The 26456-nt window shown below is 42.7% G+C and overlaps 2 protein-coding genes across 5 annotated transcripts in view; one reads left to right on the top strand and one right to left on the bottom strand.

The window, feature by feature from the left end:
• Window positions 1–23576, top strand: part of LOC111248357 (uncharacterized) — a 97952-nt gene extending 74376 nt beyond the window's left edge. For 3 of the 4 annotated variants that reach the window (XM_022800555.2, XM_022800554.2, XM_086985636.1), the window contains 3 exons: window positions 17787–17915; window positions 19134–19416; window positions 20165–23576. In XM_022800555.2, coding sequence (XP_022656290.2) covers window positions 17787–17915; window positions 19134–19416; window positions 20165–20622 — 870 coding nt within the window. In that variant the 3' untranslated portion in view covers window positions 20623–23576. The other variant, XM_086985637.1, reaches the window with a different exon arrangement.
• Window positions 23577–23890: 314 nt separating this feature from the next.
• LOC111248358 (programmed cell death protein 6-like) lies at window positions 23891–25602 on the bottom strand. Its single transcript, XM_086982945.1, has 4 exons — window positions 25575–25602; window positions 25050–25327; window positions 24435–24671; window positions 23891–24154 (listed from the first exon to the last, which is right to left on the bottom strand). Exons 1-4 carry the CDS (start codon window positions 25600–25602, stop codon window positions 23891–23893), a joined length of 807 nt encoding a protein of 268 aa, XP_086839071.1.
• Between the last annotated feature and the right edge of the window lie 854 nt (window positions 25603–26456).

The raw sequence follows: 26456 nt of genomic DNA, 5'->3' as shown, positions 1-26456 counted from the left end.
CCTGTCATGGTCCAGGTTCGAATCTGGGCGTAGACACATCTCGTCTCAAGCTGGCGAGAACCAGCCATCCCAAGTAACCGTCAACATTTAAGCCTTTCACACGATCAAAACAAATATGAAGCGCCTAGTGTTTAACGTGATAGATCCGACGGAGATCGAGACAGGCAAACTTCTGCAGCGTTGTTTTTACGAGGACTACGAAAAGTTGTTTGCCGTTAGCGTTTAATTGATTTTTAGGTACTTGATGTAATTAGACTTCCTCTAGAAATCATTCTTTCGCCTCTATTTTTTTTTCACTGATATGTTCGGAATGGGTGCCATGATCCGAACAGGTATTATACTTTTTATAAGAAAAAAAAAAATACTCCATTAATAATCTTTGATCGCTCATTGTAACCTATAGCTTTACTGTTTAGATTTGTAGTAGTACATTTAACTTGTTTTACCAAAAACTTGCGCCGATTACGAAGCTGATATCGTCTAAGAACAATCAGATCATCTATTTAGATAAAACAAAGTGGAATAACAGTTACGACACAATGGAGAGCTTGAGCTATTCACAATATATTATAATTCTAATTCTGAAAGCGATATTTAAGGGAACTAAAGCTCGCTAAACTAATTTCTAAACCTTCTCATAACATAGTGATCTTTTCTTGGGTGTAATTTTAACAGTTTGCTGAAGTAATTCTGCTAACTTAAATGCCAATTCATTACTAAGTAAGTTTAACTCTAGTGATATCGGTGCTAATAGGAAGCGTGTTATGGCGTCGCTGCGTCTCCTTTGATCTCTCATAAAAATCCTATACCAGTATCATCGGTGAATCCAGCAGGAGACACTGGGCGAGGGTAAGACGCTAATGACGAAATTTAAGAGAATACAGATAGACCACATGGAACGCAAACACAAAGGCATTCGAAAACGTAAAGTTACGCAGCTTACGACGTCAAAAAAAAGTAGGTTTAGTGGCAGTTTGGAAATGAAACGTTTTACTTGTTTTATTATTGCGGGGCACCCTGAAGACGAACTGGTCGCTGTTCAGTCCCCTTACGACAGGTGATGTTATTCCTCCATGCCCTTTGTTGGGGTTTGTTATTATAAACTCGTGGACAAATGACGAATTCGGCATTTTCTGACAGGTGCTCTCGTTCTTCTATATGTAAATGTTTAATTGTGTACTTATACTCGTGGCTCGGTCCCTGCATCATGTAACAAGCCTCTGACGGCCGAGAGGGCCGTCTAAAAGTACCATGTCCATTAAAAGAGCTGCATTCTAAATGCCTATCAGAGCGAAATGGATAATAAAGTATCAAAAAAAAAAAGGCGGCGGTAGGAGGAAGTATACGTATGAAATTCTGTACTGATTGGCCGTATAGTTTAGATGGCAGCCCGAGAGAGATAGACAGACACGTCACCAAGGCACAAAGCTACTTAGCTAGGTCGGTAATAGACGTTCATATGAAGAATTCTCCGTTCACAGTGGCGTCTTAATGCTTACGATTAGGTACATTGTTTATAGGGTAGAGTCCGTTGGGCTTCATTTGGATCAGGACTGTTTCTTATCAAAATGAAATTGGCATTTTGCATATTGTTTTGATTTGTTTCGTACGTCGGATGAGTTTCATCTTTGATTTATTTTTTTCGCTTTTCGATCTTCTAGACTCTTTTTACTGTTCGTTGCTTTGCACTGGCGTCTCGTTGTTTTCGCCTAACGTGAGGTATCGTCCCGTGAGGAGCAGGGGCAATTTTGTTCCGTGTGGCAACGCTTCACGCTTCCATGTATACATCTTTTGTCCTCACGTTGCGAGCAGCGGCAAGCGTCAGATCACTGCGATGGCATTACCACGAGCAGTAACACGTCCAAACGCGACGTTTCATCGGCCATTCGTTGTCGTCGTCGTCGTCGTCGTCGCCGTCGTCGTCGTCGTCGTCGTCGTCGTCGTCGTCGACTCGTCGACGGTCTCTGCCGTTCGTATTGCATCTTCAGTGGCTGTGGCTTCTTCTGACTTCGGCTAGTCGTTGTTTTTCGTTTTCAACTTCTTTTTTCGCGACTGATTTTATTTGAAATTGGCGCCAGACGTAGCGCCGCCACCTGTGAAGGGAAAGAACTTTACGAGAGACCGAAAGGTACGTTTCAGAAACACGTCGTCGCCGTAGACACCATGGCTCGTGTGATGAGCGGCCACCGGCTTTAGCCAACTGGCTATACGTACATATATAGCCTTAATAAAAAGAGAAACGCGGAGCTTCAGTCCTTGATGGCGAGCAAGATCGAAAGCTAAAGCAAGAACTTTGCAAAAGCACAGCCTGCTCAGGAGTAGTCGACTAATTCAACAATTGCCTACTTCTACAGGGTATATGGACTCAGGGATGTGTCAGTGGGCCGCGTGACCTACAAAGTGTTTAGCTAGATTCAATGTTTGACTTTAGGCAGTCCCTGTATACGCTAGCTAGCTAGCTAGCCAGCTAGCTAGCTAGCGCCGTGACGGAAATGTAGTGGTATGGGTGAGCGACAATTAGACAGCGATTGACAACGTTGTTAGCGATGCATTGATAGTTGTAACGGAAGTTAATTAATTGGATTTTCAGGTCAGAAAAAAAAAGTGTACTTCATCACAGATCTATTGAAAACCGCTGGAATAATTGAAGTCGATATCCCGTAGCGTAAACAAGTATCGTTGTTAAAAAATAGAGATGTTTGCTTAATATCATCTCTAGCCGCATCTCCGGTTACCTAAATATAGCGCGTCTGACGAACAGGATCACTTGTCTAGAAGGCGGGTAATTTAGATTATCGGGGAGACCCTATTCTGTCGCTTTCGACGATTGTTTTTACCCGTTCGCCGCAGCGCTTTACGTGTACGCGCGATTGGTGTGAGCGGCCGTAAGCCGTATATGAATGACAAAGGGAAATTATCGGGGTCGATTGCACCGTACGCTCGTAAACGAGCACGCCAAACATTCTTCGTGACAACCCAGTAGCGTCGGGATGTCGCGCTCGTTATCCGCTGCAATCGCCATCTCTAGCAGAAGCTGTTGTCGAAGCGGACCCGTTGTGCTCCTGTGCATTATCTTAATCCTTAGTAATAAATATTATTCCGCTAAATCTTGGCTAATCTCGTGACATGTTCTAATTGTGCAGAACAGATATATCGTGTGTATATATAAATCGATCTACGTATCGGAGCCTCATGTCCATCTGTACGCCGCTAGAAAACGAATACAATGCCTAGACGTATTATAAATTGGCTGAAAGTGAAATAACGAGCACACGACTTATGTAATTGATCAGTGGGCAAATAACAATCAAAATGGGTCATCGAGAATCGGACTTAGCCCTTCGTCCATATACTTGCATCTCGATACAGAAAGGCGTATTAGGTTAGTTCTGTGACAGGCGAACGTATTCTAAGTAATTCCAGGTAGCTCTACGTTCCGCTAGATCGATATTTGGCCGCTAATTGTCACACAATCAGATAGCAATCGAAATCGAGAGTAAAACAAGCTTCTGACATTTACAATTTGGCGAATCGATATTCAATCAGTTTCTAACGCAAACTAGACCTTGGAGCTTTGGAAGGGAGCATTACATTCGGAGCAACACAGGATGTCCTCAAGGGGATCGGGAATGGGCCGGTCTGTCTGTGTCGTCATGAGCATTGTGGCCACCGTCAAGAATAATAGTTCCTTTTTTTCCTTATTTCGTTATGACGCTGTTGCATGTGTACTGCCGCTAATCACGTTCGAGATACAGTTGTCGATTGGCACGACGATACTGCAAACATTAAATTCATTGTCTCCGCTATCACGAACGTCATCCGAATAATAGATTTCTGGCAATGAACACGGCTCCAACGTCAGCTGTACTGCTAGGTCCACGACGAACAAGGCATGAGTTGGCCGTCTAACGACCGCTGATTGGCCTGCCACTGTTACCTATCTGTTCCACGTGCGATCCTTTCGTTACATTATTTTGACTTTTTGCCCGATTAGTACTAGCCGATGCCACCTAGTCAGTGGCTGTTCACAGCGAATGATGAGCCCGTACGGTCTGCCGAACGCGGTTATGGTTGGTCCATTTTGTCGCTGTCGTATTTACGTTAGCTCTGGTTTTGCTGTCGACTTCCTTCTTCTTGGACGCTCATCATCGCAAAATGGATTGCTGAGGCCGTCCTACCAACGGTCAACCTTTGGCTCTAGCGTCGCTAATGGCACGGCCATTAGTGGGGCGGTCCCATCGTGACGGGCGGCAGCCCGTCGCGAGCGGCCGACCGTTTGTGTTAGCCTCACATCCATCCAAGTAGGAGCGTCCCTTCCCGAAGTCCAGGTCAGAAAAGCGTCCGCAGCAGAACCCAAAATAATCACTGGTCGCAAGTTGACATTGGCTTGAAAACAACAGCTCGCAGAACAGTAGCAACAAGAAGTGTCTGTTCGATTCACAGCTACTACCGCAGCTACTTATACGGTGAACTCACAACGGCCTGCATGGCCCGGGTTGGACCGTCCGCCGGCGACGAGCCTCCTTCTTTTATTTATCATTCGTGTGACACTAAAATGAAACACTTTACTTTCAATAATCACTTATACGATTGCCGTGTGGCTATTCGAATACAACGATCCTTGATCTGAATAATCGATCTCAGTAGATGGGTTTACCTGTTTCGAATGATGGAAATAGCGATGGCTGCAGATGCTGTTTGTCATTATATGTTCCGCTGCCTCCTCTCGGTGTTGTTATATTGTAACATGTAAAGCAGAGAGCGTTTAGCCACATGACTGTGTAAATGGGAGAAGCAGCTCTCGTTTGGCTTTGGTTGGAACCGTATGCGATTGACAAGCGGCGACTGCTGGTACAGCCCCGCTTAGCGCTAGTACTTTTACTAGTTCTAGTTATTATGTAGATCTGTACATGTTCTTGTTAAAAAAAAAATCCAAATTTTATATATGTGCTATGTATACGCGATTCTGCCATATGCACTCGATCAGTGCACGTAGCAACGCGGTACATTATATTGCGCTGGGAACTGTGAGTAATGTTTTCTTCTAGATTCATCACATAAAGCATACATACAGATGTTTTTAAAAGGGCTCCCAGGTGGTAAAGCCTATATATCTATATTCCTTGTCCGAATGGTATGATACAGTAACATTTTTATGTAACACGTCCTGGAATGATCGTTAGTATGGTATTCTAAGTTCCGTGTGCTTTTCGGACATTATATTTCCTTTTTCTGGGTATGTATATATAAATGTAACTGCCTTTTCATCGAACCATGTATGACATTGTTCTGTAAAACTGAATAAGTCCTTTTTTGGCTCCGTCATCTGTCCTAGCTGAGCGCAGGGCCGCTTGAATCAGCGAAGTGATTGTAAATGAGATTATTGATAGCATTAGTACGCTAAAATTATCACGCTTTAACGTTTGCTTAATATGACGTACTAACAAACAACAGTAATAACGAAGTAAACACTCTGTGCGTAGGCATAGAATTGTTATGCGTCAAACTGTGTAGTAATTATCAAGCTTATCTGAAGCGAAGCTAGAAAAGTTAGGGCATCGCTATCGACAGAGCGAGGTCGCCGCATCCAATATACCTATTATCCTTACGCTCATTGCATAATGTCAATCAACTAAACACAATATAAAATGGGTTTCAGTCATTCCTTAAGGGTCGCAAACCGTGCGTTATACAATCTTTTCTATCTGCAGTTTCAGCCATGTCTCCTAATGCGTTATTGGACAATTTTTCTCACTAGAATTCACGCTCTGCTCACGATTCTAGCATAATGATTAATGTCATCCCTAGCGGCCCGACAGGACAGGAGATGGGTGAAGACACTTCGATGCATGTCTGGCGTCTCCACATCAACCGAATCCGCATCAGCAATAACTGCGCAACAGTCTCATCATCACATGCAAGTCACGTACAGAAGACCGCGATCTGCCTGATGGTCCTGTCGTTGGTAACGAGCTGATGTATCACGAACGGTTTTGTGGTCTTCATCTTGTTGATGTTGACGATGGACCGTTCGCACAACAACCGCTACGGCACCCGTAGGTGATAGGGTGTCTCGACAGCATCGAGATATCGACAACGGTAGCCGCGTCTGATTGCTGGTGGTGTCACAAACTCGCTCCGGACATTACGCTCAACAAATTGAAATGTCGCCGAAGCCATTTCACTGTCGTATATCAGACTCTCCGTTACATATTGTATAGCATGTTTGTATTCATCTTGTGCCTCACTTTGTTCTCTAGCCTCGTCTCCGTTAGTCTAATTGCATTGACACCTAACAATTCGTTACCTTAACGATCGACTTGACACAGATGTAGAAGCATCTGGCACTGAGTAACATCGGCAACAATATGCCAACGTAGGTCCTATTTCGAGATAGACGTAGCAATTCAGCTCATAGAGTGAAACCACCGAATGAGTCCTTAGGAATCAATCGGTGTCACGGAAATGACCTAACGTCGGAGCGTCGTATGATAAATGAACGACCATTTTCTTTTTAATATTGGAAACAAACAAACAAACTTTTTGTTTTAAGAGGACCGGTCTTATTCGATTCATTGTAACTGATAGTTGGCTTTAGCGGCTCATCCGAAATCGTTCAGAGCATTCTTTGTACAAATTGACTACGGTCTTCATAGTTTAGTGATGTAAATCACAGATGATCGTTATCGGTGGGGGGCACTGTACAGTATCAAGTATTCCTTATCTATTGTAGCAATGAACAATGTACAGGTTGAAACGGTGCAGGAGGAAAGTAGCCAATTAACCATTCTCCATTGTACGTAACGCTCGGCTTTTCTAACTGGGGCCTGCTTGCACGCACGATATATGCACGGATCGGATGCGACACTGCATCGACACACGTTAACAGCAGTGTAGATCATACGAGCCTGGAAACTTACGCAAGCCCGCAGAATCACAGAGCACGTACGTGCTCACATAGTTTGCACTGAGCCAGCGATCCCTAAAAGCCATTTTTCTTTAACGCTTCCGGAGCCTTTTACCTTGACATGTACTATAAATATTGACTGTGACCTCTTAACGTGTGCTAACGTACGGTTGTACCCGTTCCGTCAGATACTGCTGTTGCCGCTACTGGCTCAGAGGAAATACTGTGTATTTGAATACGCAACACAAATCCGAACACACATTAGTTGACACGGCAGGACAAAGAACGCATTGTGTACGTTGGCTTCGTTTAAAGATGTGCTTTTTCTGTCGTCTTTAAATATGGCTGCTTCTTCATGTTAGCGTTCAGCCGGCCAACGCGTACACAAAATATCCTGGGGATAGTTTTAACGTTGGTTGTGCCGAAATAAACTACGGCCGTTCGCTGACATACTTGGATGGAACACGCAATGACCATTCTTTTCCGCTTAGAAACGTGCTTTTGCTGTAAGTGTTGGCCTTGTGGATTTTACTTAGAACAAACGCTTTATAGAGAAACTCTTTGTAGAACAACATTCAAATTCAGCTCATCAATATTAGGCAGGCTTAATTCAGTGTGAGACTTGTCGGTCAATGATTAGGCCGTTCATTTTCAGAGCCGTGCGGCACCTGATTCGCACCGTGCAACTTCATTCGTATAACTTCAATTAATTTTAAGCAGTTTTCTTGCAAGGTGGTAGCACGTGTGCCTGTGTGTGTGTGTGTGTGTGTGTGTGTGTGTGTGTGTGTGTGTTGTGTGTGTGTGTGTGTGTGTGTGTGTGTGTTGTGTGTGTGTGTGTGTGTGTGTGTGTGTGTGTGTGTGTGTGTGTGTGTGTGTGTGTGTGTGTGTGTGTGTGTGTGTGTGTGTGTGTGTGTGTGTGTGTGTGTGTGTGTGTGTGTGTGTGTGTGTGTGTGTGTGTGTGTGTATTCTAGAACGTATCAAAACCCGTGAAGTAAGCTAAGCAGATTCTAACCTTTCTGACGTAGGGAACAAACAAGACTAATTCAAGCGAGAAATGGAATCTGTTCATAGAAATCAGGTTGATGTCCGTCAGAGATTACTGAATACGTTTTTGCTGTATGCTCTCGTTATACGGACATTGGTGTCATGGCTGGAGCATTTTGTTGTTGTAGACGAAAATGGGCTCGTGGAGACGGAGTGCCGTTGTGCTACGGTGTCGAGCATTTCGGGTTTGTCGTGTGCGTCCTCCGACCGCGGCTGCAGACGGCGTCGCTTCCGCCGTGATCGTGATGCTCGGCGTCTATAGGCAGTGTCCGCTATTGTATTGAATAATAGTGTGTATGGCGGCTTCTGGTGTTGTTCCCGCTTTTCCAGCGGCGCCATATCAAAGTACAAGTTATGACCGGTTCTTTTTTTATTCGCTTTCATCTTTATCCCGTTCGCTTGACTGTACTCTCATGTCAAACAGCATTTTCATTGCTCATGTTATGTTGATGGCTGATGAGAGCGCTGATTGTGATGCTGATGATAAGGACGGCCGCAAAAATCTATGTATAAGGAAGTCGAGGTGGCGGATTGAAGTTGTCCCATAGCATATACATATATATTCTGTGTGCGTTCGAGGCGTTGACCGGTGTGTCCGCCCGAACCGAGGTCATAGTTCTTTGCCAGGCAAAGCTTGGTTCCGCTACGAAGTTACATAGGGATGACTCTGTTAAACCCGTTCATTATGCGATATGATCTAGAGCAACTATCTATCTAGACATAAAAGTATATAAAAAAAAAAGCTTTTCTGTTTGATTATTATACGAATAGTGAGGGATGTATTTTTCAAGATAGTAAAAATATTTTTACCTCGAAGATCTTCCCACAAGTTATACACATTGGAATGTTTATAATACACAAAAAAACATACGCTAGTAGTAGTCTTTAATCATCGAATCGTATCTCCTATATTATATTTCTCGTCAATGAAGCCAAGAAAACAAATAACCGTGGACTCATCATAGACCAAAGATATCGGTAGCTTCGCTAGTACTTTTACGGTTGTCTTCTGGCTCCGGCCCTTCCCGTGCTTCTACTAGCCATCCTATTGGCGATTTTATACATTAATACAGGCATAAGTAGTTGACCAACTGGCACGTTCGGTTCGGGTCAGGCTATCGTTTGATTTCATCCGAAACGACGGTCCTAACCGCTCTGAGTGATTATGATGACTGCTAGAATGATGACGATGATCTGCATCCGTAATTGTTATTATCTATCTTACTACTGTTCTTTCAGTTCTTCTAAGACGCTTTACACGTACTTACTTCTACCGTCGCATGCGATCGTTATTTTAACGCGGAAAGTAGCAACTTTAATTCGCGGTCAACATTCTGCAAGTCTTGTTCGGTAACGCTGCAACGATCGATTTCAGCACGGACTGTGGCGTCCGTAGCAGTACGCTCACGGGCTCAGCCACACCGTAGCATGGCAGCGGGCTTTTGGTGACACGGATTGTGTAATAGTAGTTCCTTCCGCACGCCGGCAGTTCGCGTCCGTCACTGTTTCTCGTCAAGTCGCATTGCGCCCCGCCAGTTGTCTCTGCTGTCGCACGAGGCACTTCGGGACGGCCGCGACGACACCAGCGGCAAGCCATAGCCAAATTGTTGGCGCGATCCACCGAGTAACAGTCGACAGTCAGCGACGACAACAACCAGCAGCAGCTATTCGACAACGACTTTGTGCCGAGTTGACTAGTTTTCGTCGTCATCGCATCTCGTCGCCTTGCCGTCGTTTGCCTTTGCCTGGCCCTTCACATGCCGCCGCGGTTACGGTTTACGACCTATAGTAGATACGTACGACCGACCGACAATAGCAGTAGCAATAACAACGCAGGGCAGAATAGCACCGCCGCAATGCTTGTTTCGATGGTCTCCGACTGAATCAATTCTGCTCTGAACGCTGCTGCTGTTTCCGACCTGTCGTTGTCCGTTACCACACCGGTTGTTTTGTAGCGACTCGTCTTCGTTAGAGACTAAAGAGACGCAAGCGGTCCGTTCAATTATACCGTTTGGCGTTCGAAAGGCGACAACAGCAGCAGCAGCAGCAGCAGCTCCTGTTACTCGCGCTATTGTTAGCAGAGCCTGACGTCGCCATAGGCTTCTGCCTGCTCGCGGTTGGTTTGTATCACCGTCGACAGAAGCCTGCTGAACAGCTGCTAATGCTGACTGTGATGGCTTTGCATAACGAACAATCGCAACTTCTTACCGTAGTAACAGAAGCAAACCTCGTCTCCGACGAACGTATAGCCGTTCGCTCACTTTATTAATCAACGGCTCAGCCACGATGCCAAATTCGCCCTGTTAGGTTATCCCCATTAAAGTGGCCTAAACCCCCCGAAGTACTGGTGATCATTGGCAGTGACGGCAGCCTACCCTGGTAGTACCCAGCAGCCTTGCGGCTGCTATCGGCTTGTCATTGACCAGTGAGATCTGGGGCATAAGGGGATTTTCGGCGGAAAAAAGGTAGTCACAGGTACCCGGCAGCAGCCTAAGCTATTCCAGAAGTGGCAAAACGACAATAACTAACGCAGATCTAAATAAGCGGAAATGTACCGTAGTCATCTAGACAAAGCAAACACGTTAACACGGTCTTGGTAGCCGACCGGCGCTAATGGTCGTACAGGGCAACAGAAACGCCCAATGTAACTATGTGCCTCTAAGTAGGATCGTAGCGATATCGAAGCTTCGCAATGATGATTGCACTCATTGAACTTGTGACGTGGAACAGGCTGGGGTTCTCAATCAATAGAGATATTTCGATTTTGCTCTCAATTAGAAGTGTCATCAAAACGATGCGATAGTGGATTGCCTATCCCAGGAAATGAGACGCCTTTGATTTCCATAAAAACAAGACGCAACAGTAGTGCTGAGGAAGTAGCACCGGGTGGACTGAGGAAACATCAAGCAGCTGCGAACGAACGATACTTTTTATCGATACCATTTTATAGTACATGTTTATGCGTCATGTTATGATCGGTATTAATTGAGCGGGATAAGAAATGGCGGGTGGGTTCTAATGTTGTTACTGCCATTCCCGCCAGTTGTTGCGGTCGAAGAAACTTTACGAGATGACCGACCTATGCCACGGCGATGAAGTCGCCGACATGGGTTGGCAACGGCGAGCCGCCCTGACATAGTGAAGTGCTTGAGGTAGAAGGAGCAGTGGGAAGGATCATCAGTAGACTTTATTGCTACCTGATTTTGATTGCTTTCGCAGTGGCTACTTTAACACACAATTGTGTGTAATGTATAAAAAGGTGACAGACCTCGAACGATTGGACAAATGCGTAAAAGGTCTTCTCAGAGAGATTAGTTAATGTTCAAACGTCGAAAGTGTGGATATACAGCTGAATATAATGGAACAATATCGAACCCCGCTTATCGATGGTAGTTGAATGAGATCTGTTTATCCCTACTCATATATTAGTTTCTAGATTAAGTTCTATCCTTACACTAAAGGTAAAGTTAGTATCTGAAATAGATCGTTTGCAGTAAACAGACACTGAAACTATTATTATCTACGAAGCCCATCCTATCAACATAAATGGCTGAAAGCTAACCTAACAAAGTTGATTAGTCTTTCCATTTTGAAAATTCTTTTTTATTTTTTCAGGAGTCCTATTATTTTCTAGGTGCATACACTGTAAGAGTTTGTTACCCTTTGATGGAAAAACCAGAAATTGGTGATTCACATGTATAGTGTTAAATTCGGTGCTATAAATCGTTTCGTGCATGGAGATGCCGTAGTAAACAGTCCTCTTGGCCCTGATCGGCTTCAAATCAGCGATTTTCAGTGTCGCTTAGCTACCAGGTTTCTTCCGCCTGCACAACCTCCAAATAAATGAACCGTTCATCTACCTGTCTATCTGAAGGCGAACTACCAAGCAGCTGATTGATTCTATGCATTCGTGAAGACCCGTATTAAGGAAGCGGACAATTTTTCATGCAACGACCTTCTCATCTAGCTGAAAATTGAAAGCAATTTTACCGTTGTTCTTCCAGTTCATGGTGAAGCTGGTGATGGTGACGTTGATCATTACAATTCAACTAACTTATGTGGGTTTATGAGTATGTATATAGCGTTATGTACACGCCATGTTTACGGTCTTCAGCCGACTTCAGGCTTCGCCTGCCGCCGAGACATCGACGTCTGATGAACTTTTCGAAACCCAAATGACTATTCCCAGCATTTTTTTAGACTCTTACTGAGCGTCGATGGAAACAAGCCTAGCGTCTCTAGAGCCAAAGCGAAAATAATTTAGAGCTCATCTATCGTTTACGAGAACGGTTCCGTGTGACGTACTAAACGTTCCGTATTAGCGTTTAGCTGAAAAACGCACCCCATTAACTAACGAGGAATTAAAAGCACAAATGACGAATATCATTAGATAAAAAAACGCTTTGTTAAAGTTACGTACGAAGTAAAATTTTTTATCAAAAGGCAATTTATTTTCGGTCTGTTTGGCTGTTGTGTGATAAATGCAGCCAGCCTACACCGGTCCAAGACTCGAGCAAGCAGCCTAAAAAAAAGGATGAGTGTATCCAATTGAAGTTGTCCGCGTTCGAAGGTAGAAGAGATGTACGATAAGATAGTATTGTGATTGGGGTATTTTTGGGATATGATTGATAGAAAAAAATGGGCAGTTTCGAAATGCCGCAGAAGTCTGAACAGGGTTAATTGCGGCTGTGCATTACTCTTAACAAGTGTTGATTCATTCAGAAGCACGAGCTGCGGTAGAAAAAAATTGGTTCGGCATAAATAAGAACGATGTGCACGTATCGCTGGCTCATATTAAAGTGCTCAAGGACGGCTATCATGAATTTATTAGCAGTCAATCTAGGCAAATCCAGCTTGCTGAAAATAAAACAAAAAAAAAAATGGGAACATTTATAAAGGCACTGGCAAAATATTCGTTTTTAATAAATTGGAAAAACATCTCCGCATCAGTTACTACTAGACGATATTTATGTAGCGGCGAAAGCGCTGAAGAAAACCTAAAATCTGCTTAATGAGTGGACGGCATCCGCACCGTAATATCTGCCCGTATATATATTCAATTACGTACGTAAAACTGCTTTCGAACGGTAGCAAAATATGTGTACGTAAAACAAATAAGTATGAGTAGCATGTCAATTTATTCAGCTCGCGTGACCTGTGTTTACAGGTACTCAATACGGATTCCTTCCTTTATCAGTTTCAGTGTGTTATATCAGCATCTTGACGAGAAGTCAGTAAACTACCGTCGCACAGGAAGATTATCTAATCTTGACTAGTTCCTGTCAACATCGTAGCGGGCACAGAACAATTTAAATGCTATAAAGTCATAATAATATAATTATCTCCAATAATGGCTCAATCCCCAGTAGCTATGTTTTCTCTATACGGGAGCCAGGGAAACCTGCTGCTGAATAATTGTACAAATGTATATATAATCTTATCTATCTAATCTAATCATTACTATATAAACGCGTCTAAATTAAAAGTTCTTCTTATGTTTGTTCAATATAACTATTATAATAACGATTAGAACTTTTAGTCGAGGTTCAAAGCAGTTACTAGTTCTTTTCACGATATCCCCTCACAAGCGCGTCAAGCAATATTGATAGGCACAAGCTCGTTGAGGTATCGATGAGTCGCGCTACACAGGAAAAATTCGAAAGGAATTATACTTGGACCTATTGCAAATCAACAATAGGAAAAACGGTTTAGAACTGGCACAATTTTCAAATGGTGCAGAACGTCCCAAAAAGCCTAACTGCTCCAACTCATCTGGACGATCGATCTTCTTCCATTCCCAAAGCGACCGTTCAGTTCTGCGTTAAAAACCCAGCGGTATTAAAAATGACCTTTTGAGTCATTCTGGTCAATTTTTGTTGCCCTTTAAATCTAGGCCTTCTTGAGGTTTTTCCGCTCTGCGTCATAAAGGCCCTCCCATATTTTTGAAAATCGTCGATTCTGAGCAAAAGAAATGTTTAATTTTCGTTGAAATCGTTCACTATAGAGGGACTGGATAGTAGCTGACCGTCGCTCAAGTTCCGAAAACGACGCGCTTTTGTTTACCAAGGCAAATCTGTTATTCTGTTTTAGAAAGGACTGACTTCCGTTTAATGCCAAGATCAGCAGATGGACCCACACCGATTACGATAGGCAGCTCGTTAGAATTTCTCGAATTTGAACGCATCGTTCTATCTACAAGAGTCAGAACACACATCAGAAGAATACTGAAGAGAAATAGGCGCAGTTTAGGTAACCTTGATCGTGACATGAATCGTATTTGAATTGTTTAAGGTAGCAAACATGGGTTGCCGCCGGTCCTATTCCGTTCAACAGCTTTAGCTAATGACTGGCCTCAACCTTCTTCAGTCATCTGCAGATGGTGTAACAATCAAGATTGCGATATTACGCCGCCATTGATGATAGACGTCGTCCTAATTCCGGCTGCTGCTGTTACGTAATGTGATAACATTTTGCTTAGCTAAATTCGACGTACGTAACACGGAACGTGTAGTAAGCTAAGGAAAGTACTGTTTTTATCATTAAAGTATAAGGCAAGTTCTATGGACGCTCAAAGAGATACCCGGACTCAGCGTCCGACGCAGCAAATAAAGCACTTTGGTGCTAGCGTACGATTCTACGCCTGGTTTCTGAAGCCATACGGAACATCTTCTCGCGTTTGGTTGATGATTATAACTACTTGCTTTTTAAACAAACTTACTGTATAGCTACGGTTATGAAGACAAAATAGCAGGTTAATACGATAGCGAGATGACGATAGAAATGACATGTAGCCATATTGAGTATTAGCATCTCCTGTTCGATCTGAGAAGTTAGCTAACTGACTGCATTGCGCCGCCAAAGGGCGTCTGACATCATTGTTTCTTTGTTACATCAGTGTCGCTATTGATTTTCCAATGCGCTGGCCTCGTAAATGATCACTGTCCCAACTGCTACAAGCAACTAGAGCATGTTCATTCTGGTACATGTCGGCCACGTCGTGGCACAAACGTAATTTTAGTTGGGGTCCTTTCAGCTCAGACGCAGTTTTTTTGGCGGTCTCAGTGCAGCCACGCACTGACGGCTATTGTCGAACTGTGGGTTTGTTGAGCAAAAGCCGTAAGGTGGCGCGAGGGGCGGAGCCTTCGTGCTTCGCATGGGCGGGCATAACATTAGCGCAGGCAACTGGATAAGAGCCGCGGCAAAGGACGACAGACGCTATAGGAACGGGCAAAACGTTCGATGATCGTGCATGTGCTACGAGCTTGGATCACCGATGCTTTTACGTGCTACTCCAATATATATATATATATATTATTGTAGGGCTTGAAGTAATATACAGGCTGGTTTCGTCGAACTCAAGGCCGAATCTATAAAACTCATCATAGTAGTTCTTACATCAATATCATGGAAACTACAATTTCTGACTTTGTTGAAGTGAGTCGAACATTTGCAGAATATAATGGAGAAATACATGCGTCAGGCAGGTGCACAATCCTATATCGGGTTTTATTTACGAAGAAGTCCATTAGGACACCTAATTTACAAGCTAAAGGTGAATCTTCGTAACGTTTGTACGTCGGGACACTTTTACTAACGCTGCGGTCTAAGGTGCTTAGTGTACGCGAATACAATGCAGAAACGTACTCAATGTGTACATCTATATCTGGAAATACGAGTACGACTCAACTGTACGGGTGGACTAAGGCCCCTTTCCAGGCCGATATCGCCGAGAGAAGTCGTATTCGGTTGTTGTTGTTGTTGTTGTTAACAACAAAATTGTTCGTTATACAGAAGCATGATTTTTTTCGCTTATGGACCACGATCAAAAATGCTCTTTGCTCTCAGCGGAGTCTGAAAGGCGTACCTCTGAATCGAACTTTAGTACGGCCTGGCAAACGTTGACCAATCGCTAGTAAATAAAAACAGCGCAAGTCTAAATATTGAAATTTCGTGGATACACTTCCTGCATCACTAGCCCTTATCTATGAGAAGTCCTAATTAGATCAGCTCCTAGCGACCGCTGCAGTAGCTTGTGAACTAGCTACCGGCAACAAACGCTTCGGCTGAAAATGTCGTATGATTTGCAATAGAGCAAATTGGACATTTCCAAATTGTACTTGAAGCAGACGATTGCTTTTTTCAACGTTTCGTAACTTGGCCCGATCATTTGAAGGACCGCGTCCAGTTTTTTATTTGTTTCCAGTATTATATTTCTAGCGCATCTCGTTTTTTGAGTTATCCAATTTAACCAGAGACTAGCAAACGGATCTATTATGTCGAATTCGGGTTAGCGACGGAGAAGCGACGCGACTTTACTTGTCGTTTTGCAATGACGCTGCGTCGGTTGCTTTATCTCGTAGGTTTGGCTACGGGGAAGCCACCAGTTCAAGTCGCAGAGATAACGTCTCGTGTAGCAGAACGATTCCCAGACGCGTTCTAGATTGCTACCCCCAACTCCGGTCTATAACGGGGTTGCTAGTCTGCCGGGAATCTTCATGCACGTACAGATGACGTCTTGTCTGCAACAGCGCGCCATCCTCTTCTGAACGAGGTCTGCATACCATATACGAACATGGTAGTTTTTCAGTAGCCCGTGAGGCGCACCGAATCTTACTTAGACTTCATTCTTTCTTTTTGACAAAGACCATCATTTATCAACAACAAATAGAATGTACATAGAATTATCGCAGCCGCTTCCCGATCAATTTCGGTCATATTTTTCGAAAAAGCCTTCAGCGGACGAGATTATCTTTCACATCCTCTGCTCACTTTGCCCGGCTGCGTTTGCCAATCTAATAGATCGTTCGTACAATGTTGGGTTGTAATTGTATTTTTTACGTTGTAGTGATGGTAAAGGTTGAAAGAAGCTGGCGATGGCAGCAAAACGGTGAAGTGCAATTCCCTTTTCTGCCGTAAGTGGGCAATTAGCTTCGTATCGAATAGAAGCAGTAAAACGTAAGGCTAGAAGGCGTTACTAAAGTTGACTATTGTTTCTTTTATCGCAGCTAGTAAGTTCATATAAAATGTTCTCTGCTTCGGAGCAGGCTTATAATGCCGAACTGCTAAGGCGGCGCTGCGTTGTTTGGCCTCACGGCTGTTCCTGAAGGCCTATATAGTATAGGTCTTAAGGGGGTTTACAAGCGCTCCTAGTTTCCTTTACAGCTCGAAGAAATTGGACCCTCTCAACACTGTGGCCTGACGCTGTTTTTGCTCCTCAAACAATTACGAAGACCCCTAGAAATTTCGATTGAGGCTAAAGAACTAAAACGTATACGTCCACCACGGGTCGGTACGGCTCTGCGGATGAAGCAGATAACCGAAAGATACTGATCTTGTTTGAACGAAAAACCAATTTAGAAGCCTAGGAGTCAATGTCAAATTGGCCGACAGTACCATTAGTCGCAATAGGATAAAAAAACCATTTAGTAATACGATGTGTCGTTATTTATGTTGGGTGAAGCGGTTGGGTATGACCCACTACCGACGGCCGAAAAAACACTTGGGTCTAAGTTACAGTTGAGTGAGTTGCATTAGGATGTGAGTAATAAATAGCTCTATTTACTTGCACTACTAAGAACAGCTAATGGGTGTACATTCACAGAAACTTTCGTAGGTTTGTTTTGTTACAGACGACGAATAGGCTGATACCGATATACTATACACATCGTTATCTATTTACTCAATTAAATAATTTCATATAGGCCGGTAATTTCGGCCAAAGCGAACGTATCTGATCTGAATTATAAGTTTAGTTATTATATTTAAACTTCCTACTATACGGCTAATTAACATGTTTCATTAGTCAATAACGCAGTCCTGTTTTTCTGTATTATAGCCAAGTCTAAATAAGCGACCGGGGTTGATTTGTTCGAATTGTGATACGAACAATACTACGCTATGGCGTAGAAACAATCAGGGAGAGCCCGTCTGTAATGCCTGTGGACTATACTACAAACTGCACGGGGTAAGCCATTTTACTATACTCGTCTTGACTTATTCATAGATAGTGTAGTCTAGATTTATAGCTCAAAAGATTCCGCAGTGTAACTGAAAAAACTATAAATTCTAACCCGTACAATTATTATTGTCGTAGGATATATATATCCCAGGGCAGAAGCTTATCAAAGAGAGCTGTTTGTTCTTTTTTCTTTTTAATATATGCGATCGTAAGTATTTATTTCAAACTTCTCTCAATTCAACATTATCTAGCCTGGAAATAGACGTGAAATTAATGCCACCCAATGCCACAACCACCGCTTAGGTACTAAATGGCTGATTTTTGAAAAAAAACACCCGGGTTAATTAAGGTATAAATTATTTGGACGATTTTCTTGTACGGCTACTTTGTTCGATCAGATTCAGAAGACCAAAAAAAACTGATTGATCAACAGTTGGTTTCTGTTTTGTGCTGCAGAACTACTGTCGTATGAAACGGTAATAGTCAGTATCGTAAAATGCCGCTTAACTTTGCTAATTATTTAGCCATTGTATAGCTAAAGATAAATTGCTTCTAAGACTGGCTCCCGAAGGCTGATGAGCTAAAAGCGCTAGAGAAATATATTACAAACGAATCATTCATTCGGGGCAGTTTGTGGAAAAAAAACGTTTTTTCAGTACATAACCCTGATAAAAGGTCGTTCGAACTAAAAAATAAAGTATTTTTTTAAAATAGGTTTTATCGTACACGTTTTGATCGAAGACATGTTTGTATTTAGACTTTGTCAATTAGGTCTTGAACTAAAATAACAAAGAATATATTAAAAACTGTAAAATGTGTCGATCGGTTTTTTGTTGGCAGGCATTTGTAGGTTTGAGCATTTTTGCTCCATGTGTGCAAGCGTCAGTCTTGTCATCTTTAGTACGCCGCTAAGACGTCACATTACGTTAAGGGATATATCATTTTTCGTCAGCAACGACGAATACGTCTCGCGTAAAATAGCGGTTTTCGTACGGATTCGGCAACGCCACTGGTACAGCAGAATATCGAACTCTACTCAATCAGCTTTGAATAATCTACGGTGTCTGTTTTAGAGTTGTCAGTGAAAGGAAAGCCGCTTTGGGCACAAATTAAAAAGGAAGTATGTTGGCAATGATTCCTATACACGTGTCACCTGCCGAATTATTATGTCTGTCTGCAGTTTACGCTATGCGGAAGGTGGTCTTTTGCTCTGTCTCTTCGTAGGTGAATCGTCCAGCTGCCATGAAGAAGGACGGCATTCAGACGCGGAAACGAAAACCGAAAAGCGTCGACGGTGCGGCTCCGAAAAAAAGTTCGAAAAAATCGTCTGCGTCAGTTGCCTCGGCAACAGGCTATGGCAGCCTAATGTCATCGATGTCTTCAATGAGACACTCAGGCGCCGCGAGCCATCAGTTCTTTGCCACAGACATTGGTGTGGGTTATCCGGGTCTGCAAAGCCAGCACGGGCTAAGCGCTGATCTACGCTTATCTCGTTCAAGCCCCGGTGGTGAGTACTTTTGGTGACGTAACGAGGTTGAAGTTTGATAGTATGTAGATCTGCCTATAAGTGGCTGCGTCCAATGTTATATACTACACAAATGGGTTATGAGCAATAGGTAAACATCTTCTAAAAGGACTCAGGCGTAGATAAGAACAATTTCTCTAGCAGTGACGCTTCATTAGCTAACATAGTGGAAATACACTGTTTAGCCCATGGCTATATATATACGAAACGGTTTAAGCCGGTACAGAATCTAAATTTTACACCTTTTGACGGAACAAGAGGTACACCAACTGTTGCCGTAAAAAGTAAAATGGGCCGCACATTTGTAACAAGCGCACAGGAATTACCCGTTTCCGAATATACTATATGGTCTTAAAACTACTTGAATGAGCACAATGGTCTGCGGATACCCAGGCTGGCGTTATAGCATTATAATATAATGCGGTAAGAATTATAAGGATGGCATTAGGATAGAATGAGCTAAATCCGCTCTTGACTGTAGTCATTTGCACACTCCTCCGACTGCCATAATAGGCATGGAATAAAAACCCTTGAGCCTTGTGTACATATAGATGGCTTGCGGCGTACAGCCGATGTTGATATAAGTAAGTTCCAAGTTTTTCTAGCGTAGGTGTACGGACGGCTTCCTCGTATAGCAATGGCCTAATGCAAATTCTGTTAGAACTGCATATTGATCATAATTTTGCACATTTCATTTTTCTCTTCCTTATATTGTTCTATTACAACATAGCTCATTCATCAAGCTCGGCTTCCGGATCGTATCCGTCAGGCGGCCTGATACGGCAAGACTCAAATCTTGACGGTTCACCACTTCCAGCCGGAGCTGGCGGAGGTCTTGGGGCTAGCGGTCCCCTGTCCACTGACGATTCACACGGATTGCAGCAGCGAGTCTCAGCTGCCGCGTCCCTCTCATCATCCGGAGTGGGTCCACTGCTGACCAGCCATCTGCATGGGCTCAGTATTACACCAGCTTTCTCTACGGCCGCCGGGAGTCACTCACTTGAACAGCAACAGGCGCTTGGTTATTCATCTGGACCTTCGGTTTCATCGGCGGGCGGACCACCTGGCACCCCAGGCAGTACGAGCGGGGTCCACTTTACAACGGCCGGAGGGGCGACCCTACAGCGCCATCAGCAGTCGTCTCCTCAAGCGCATGAAGTCGTACTGATGAAGAGGGAAGGTGTATGATCCCGGAGCAATTATGGTGATACACGAGTATAGACATATAGAGCAAAAACCAGACGCAAAAGAGGAGCTTTGACCCCGGATATAAGGAATACAAGAAAACTATATATAATGAACATTACTATTATTATTATTATTATTATTATTACTACGCCGTAGTAGAACAATGAACGAATCGAAAACACACGCTCACATGACATGATGATCTGAAAGGGTCTCCTGTACGGACCCAAATGCCGCTACATGCTTAGCGGTAAATAAAGGCGGCGTTCGGTTAAATTCGTTCCAGACTTCCGAATACTTTTTATTCTAATACGGTATATTGAACTAAATTTATCCAAAATAGATATTTGTCAAAAAGTCGCGCGGGCTGGAAAAGACACTCCGTTATGTACTCAGCTGAAACCGGAAATGACCAGCCCGTTAATAATGCAAGTGCGCCCTAATATGTATATTGCAGGCTTCGATTAAATTATATCATTTTGGAAACGGGAATTTTCCGATAGCCGAATGCGCAGAAGAGTGACTGATTGACGATGGATAGGCGGCAAAGTGCAGAACCGTCAATGACGAAAAAACTGAGAACGGTTATAGAAACTATGCTGAGTAGTAAGAAACAACGTTTCATAGGGAAATGCTGTTTCTTAGCGCTATTGAGTCTCAAATGAATCGACAATTACATATTCAATGTAGTATCTGTATAGCCGATACCTATTGGCATTTCAACATAATCCAATTATAGAGATGTATAAAAGCTCTTTGTTTTTGTTGCCAGAGACGATTTGTTTGTGATCTTATAGTAGATATCTGTCGGTATACCTCTGTGTCCTTAACAGTATAGATATAGATATATGTCTATACTGTATATAACTGTGTAGACAGACAGTAAACATGCTTCCAGAGCGACTTCGCGTTCATCTAAATTTGCTTTTTATTGAAAATCAGTCTCAGATGGCAAGTCTATGTGCTTTTTATATGGACGGTGTTTTACAATTTACGTGTTTCGCGCGCTTCAAACGATCGGCCGGAGGAGGATGCTGCAGTTAGAATAGATCCGTAAACAACATAGCTGAAAGCAAACGAATTGCAGGTCGTGCGAAACTACCTAGTGCAAGTAAATTATACATAAAATAACGCTCTCCTGTAAATAGCTATACCTATATACATATATAACGATCTGTAAATAGCATACATAGAACGCTGCCTATATAACGGTAGCGTAGAAGGTCCGAGGATTCTAGTGTCTTCAGATTGGCGGACAACGAGCTTTTACGAAGAGCTAGTCCTCAACTGCGATTGACATAAGGCTACAACTATTATATTCTAAACCGTTCAACCTTCGTTTCTGCCCGTTGTATCGCACATTTGAAATCGGTTTCTCATCTTATGAAATAGCGATTTCAGATGGTTTTAGTTTTAGTTAGATTCTCTCATAACCTCACCTACTGGACTTATTGTTGAAACTATTTTGTTAGAGCTTAGAGCCCATGGACGAGTAGATGTGCGAGGAAGGTGATACATATAGGCAGCAATATTGACACCATCTGCTGTATAGACAGAGGGAACATTTTATGTTCCTGTTCTGACGTTCACAACACTTGCAGCACTCTGTTCAAAAGTCACCCTCAGAACCCCCTCCCTGCCCCCCATACAAAAACACACGCTCAAACTCTTGGTCGCCCTGTCTCTAGTTAAGTTGTATTGAAATAGTGATTTTTGAAAGATCACGTTGTGCCTTCTGTTCAACTGGTTCCGACGTCTAAAGCGCCCAGTTACTCCAGGACGAGTTTTATGGATGCCAATGGGAAACGTAGACGTAAAGGCGGGGTTTCGGATGGTGCGTTACGCAAGCGGCTGCTGATATTCAGTAACGAATCAAAGTAGAAGTTATATTGGCTAAACTTCTTCGCTAAAAGAGATTAAGCCACCTAGAACAGTAAAAATCACTGCAGTCGAAAGTAAAACTTTGCACAACGTTACAGTTAGCTCGCATTCCCTTAAGAAATTCGGCGGCTCAAGTTGACTAACACGATCATTGGGCTAATTTCATAATAATACACTCATCGATAAACTTTTCAAAGTCAAACTCAAACTCTAGAAGCACGTGATTATTATTACCGCATGGATCTGAAGTTTGGCGTTCATAACGCATGAAGGGGGCTTGTAGCCCCTTGAGGGTCCTCCGAGTGAGGAAATCGTGACATTATTTGAGAATGGTCTATTCTGTAGACTCTGAAAAATAGCGGAAACACCTGTGTCGGCAACAGCATCCCAACAGTCCCAGGAAAAAGAGTATCAGAGCATTTTCTAATCAAACGAAGTATCCTCTAAGTGTCACCCAACTATTATCATGAATAGTTCAGTGTTACTCTGCGTGGAAGAATCACTCTCAAAGTGCCGGATAACCCGACGATAAGTACAAGCAGAATCTATTACGAAACTGCTAAGTCTTAAGATATCCATACAAACATCTTCACATTATACACATAAATATAGATTGCCATTTTTACTATTTATATGCAGCCATCAGATCCATACGGTTCCGCATAAATGTAAATCCGAGTACCTCAGCGGTTCTCACACGAAAATGGAGCCAGAAACGCCGATGGATTAAGCTAAACGTGATGGCGCTAGTGACTACGTAGAATGAAATAGCCATTATTGGCTTTTTAGATTACCTGCGATGCTCGATGGCGCTGGCTTGCACGCCGCCCATTTCAATATACTTCACTAGAAAATGCGAGAATGTATGTACATACCAAGTGAACGGCAAAATATAGAAGATGGCTTCTTTTTTGCGCGGTGAAAACTCGTAGTAGGCCGATTGCGAGATGTATTCATGTCTGAGGACAAAAATAATAATAATAATAATAATGGACAGATCTTAAGTTAAACAAGTTGTAAGTAGATAAAACTATGTCACTGCTTAATAAATTTTTGTATTGAAAAATACATTACCCCAGTATTCCCCATTTATTCAGGTATACTACGGAAACTGTACGCGTCTTTTATTAGCTATTTGAGAATTTATTAGTTAGTATCTTAGAGAAACGCAAAAGCTTCATCTTGAATTGTTAGATCGAAAAGGCTGTCGCTGCTTAACGTTATGATGGCACCAGGACATGAGAAACTAGTCGTTTTTTGTACGCTGCCTTTCGTTCGTTGGTTCTTTATGCTGTAAACTGAATATTGCTCTGATAAATGGCCTTATTTAGATCATTACAGAACAAGCTCGATGCATGGCGTGAACAACTTTAACTTCCTATATTGCTTAGAAGCATGACCTTAGCGATAACTTGATGAAATCATTATAACTCATGCGCAGTCTGCCTTCTCGTCTCTTGTCTTTTTTGCGGAAATTGTCTGTTATACGTTTGCACACAGCACAGATCCGTATAAACGGGTCTATATAGAGCTTTTTGCCAGTTTTGCCGAATTTATGAGCGAGACTTTGCACGACGATCGGATCAATCTTCTTGTAACCCAGATCCTTCAAGGCGCGATACATCTCACTTGCATTCACCCAACCTTTTTGCTGAAAGTAGATAGGGACAGCTATAGCACCAGTCAACGAATTGTGCTTGAAAATCGGTACTGCTTCTCTAATTCTCTAAAATTTAAAACCTACGAAAACAATTCTGCTTTTCCATCACGACCAATTCCGTAACGGATACGAAACTAAACAAGTTAGTACAATAATTCGTCGCTAATAAACTAGTTGAAATTGCCTCGGGGCAATGGTTGCCCCATTCGCCCTGTAACTGGTTAGCACCTCACGAACAGCTGATAAGGTAAAAGAGCGGAAAATCTCATACATGCACGTCGTATAGTTTCCAAAGGTCTATCCAGTCTTCCATAAAGAAGTAGAGACGCGCGAAGTCGTAAAGGTCCAGTCCGCCACTGTTGTCTGAATCAAACATACCACATAGCAGTAAAATGGTCTCCCGAGTGAACTGACTTCCGTTCCGGTTACAGAACGAACTTAACATCTCGCTGCGACTAAGTCTACCGCTGCTGTTCGTATCTATCAGCTTGAACGCGTTAATAATCGCCTTACGCGGTAAGATGGCAGTTCGATTGAAGAAAACACAGGACAAACGTTATAAAAGAAACCAACTATTTACAGGCTCTGTATGGCTGCTACCGTTGCCTAGAAAGCGTATGAGCTTCAGAAGGAACTTTTATTAATTCTCATATTCAACAATCAAATCGGTCCTCGTTTGCACTCCGGAGCATTTTCGTACACAAAAAAGATACCGCTGTCCTGTTACTACAGCTTTTCAGTAAAGTCGAGCATACCTACAATGAAAATCGCGCATTTCCGGATACATTACTACGAAGAACTACGTACACAGAGAAAAACGTCGAGAGAACTAGCCACTTGAAATGCACTAAATAGGATTACTGCATTGTTGCTGGCAGATCTATACCTCGTCAATGTTGCTTATGTCGATGTTGAACTGAGTGGTGTACCCATATTCCAAGTAATTCCTTGATTTTGTGATTGGTCGTTGAACGATATTCTGTTGGAAGATACTAGGTCCCAGAATCTTGCCCTGATATTCAGGGCCAAGCTCAGATTCGTGATTATCCTCGGCAGTCTTCTCATTGTTGTTGCTGTTCCCATCGTTGTATTTAGTCTCATTGCCATCATCATCGGCCATCGTCCCCTGGGGGTGACGAAGAGCCTCTATGTTAGCCTCCTTGCCTGCACAAATCAGTTGATTTGTGAACAACAGAATGGCAAATGTCACAACCCGCCAAATTTTTTATTGCTATGATTTTGAATCCAGCTTATCGATCGAATCGAATCGAAGCTCGAATCTTTGCCGAACTGCGTTGTTGGCAAGCTTAATTAAAGTACTCGCTTCAAGCAACCAGTTATAGATAAAGGCAAAACATATAGAGATGAACTGTGTTTGGCCACTCGGGCCAGTACTTGGTTTTGTTTTTACCTTGCTGGCCTAGGTATAGTAAAGCCATCTTCTCATAACGTTGGACTGTCCCTTGTTCGCTCCTGAATGCTCCCGAAGAAACGATTTTCGTTGAAGAGGGCCTTGAAAAAGCACTATTCGATGTTTCCAATTTTCTACCAAGACTAACACAGGTAACTCGCAATGTAATCAATCAAGTATTGCCACAAAAAAAATCTCCCCAAATCGAATTTAGGCTATTTCAAAGTATCCTATAGCTGCTTTTTCCAAATGTGAGGCGAAAAAAAAAAAAACCGTTTTTAGATTATTCATTATTAGTGACCGTTACTGTATTTGTGAGCAATTACAAATTGCCTTAGACAATAGTGTATATTGATGTTTGCTAATGTATTTTGCTACCGGTTGGGCGCGAGCTATTGATGCCTATGTGATTTAATTTTGATCAGCTGCCCGCGCAAATATAAACACGTATTTGAAAAATGACTGAATATTCATAAGTACCCCACCTTAAGCTGGGCGACCGAACGATTAATAAGCGGTTCGATTCGATAAATGTCAGTCCATGTTTATTTTTCTCGAGCTTTAAAAACGATCTACCGAGATTGACCAATTCTTCTAGTGACGTGGGACGTCCACCTTTTTTCATTTCGAAACAATTCTTAACGAAAGATGCTGTTTAGAGCTTTCAGTAACTTTTTAAATGTAAACCCGGTATAGAACATCGGAAACGTGTAGAGAAATGCATTATACGTGTCTTGTTATTATACGTGTCTGTTGCGTGCTATGCGTGTCATCCCTATTACTACAGGTGCCTGGCACCCCACTTGCGAAGTTGATATTTTTATTATTATTTTTTTCTCATAATGTACATTGATAATATAGCAGAATATTAAAGTATATATA

The sequence above is a fragment of the Varroa destructor genome, unplaced genomic scaffold, assembly GCF_002443255.2.
Source record: "Varroa destructor unplaced genomic scaffold, Vdes_3.0 BEIS01000003.1, whole genome shotgun sequence".
NCBI classification, from domain to species: domain Eukaryota; kingdom Metazoa; phylum Arthropoda; class Arachnida; order Mesostigmata; family Varroidae; genus Varroa; species Varroa destructor.
The sequence above is the reverse complement of the archived record's forward strand: the minus strand, read 5'-3'. Positions and strand labels throughout refer to the sequence as shown.

Bases quoted from the DNA above. Each gene is read 5' to 3' on its own strand.
- LOC111248358 (XM_086982945.1), bottom strand. From the start codon at position 25,602: ATGGCTTTACTATACCTAGGCCAGCAAG. The intron at 25,328-25,574 runs GTAAAAACAAAA...TGATTTGTGCAG, and splicing joins ACTATACCTAGGCCAGCAAG to GCAAGGAGGCTAACATAGAG. The intron at 24,672-25,049 runs GTATAGATCTGC...TTACCGCGTAAG, and splicing joins ACATAAGCAACATTGACGAG to GCGATTATTAACGCGTTCAA.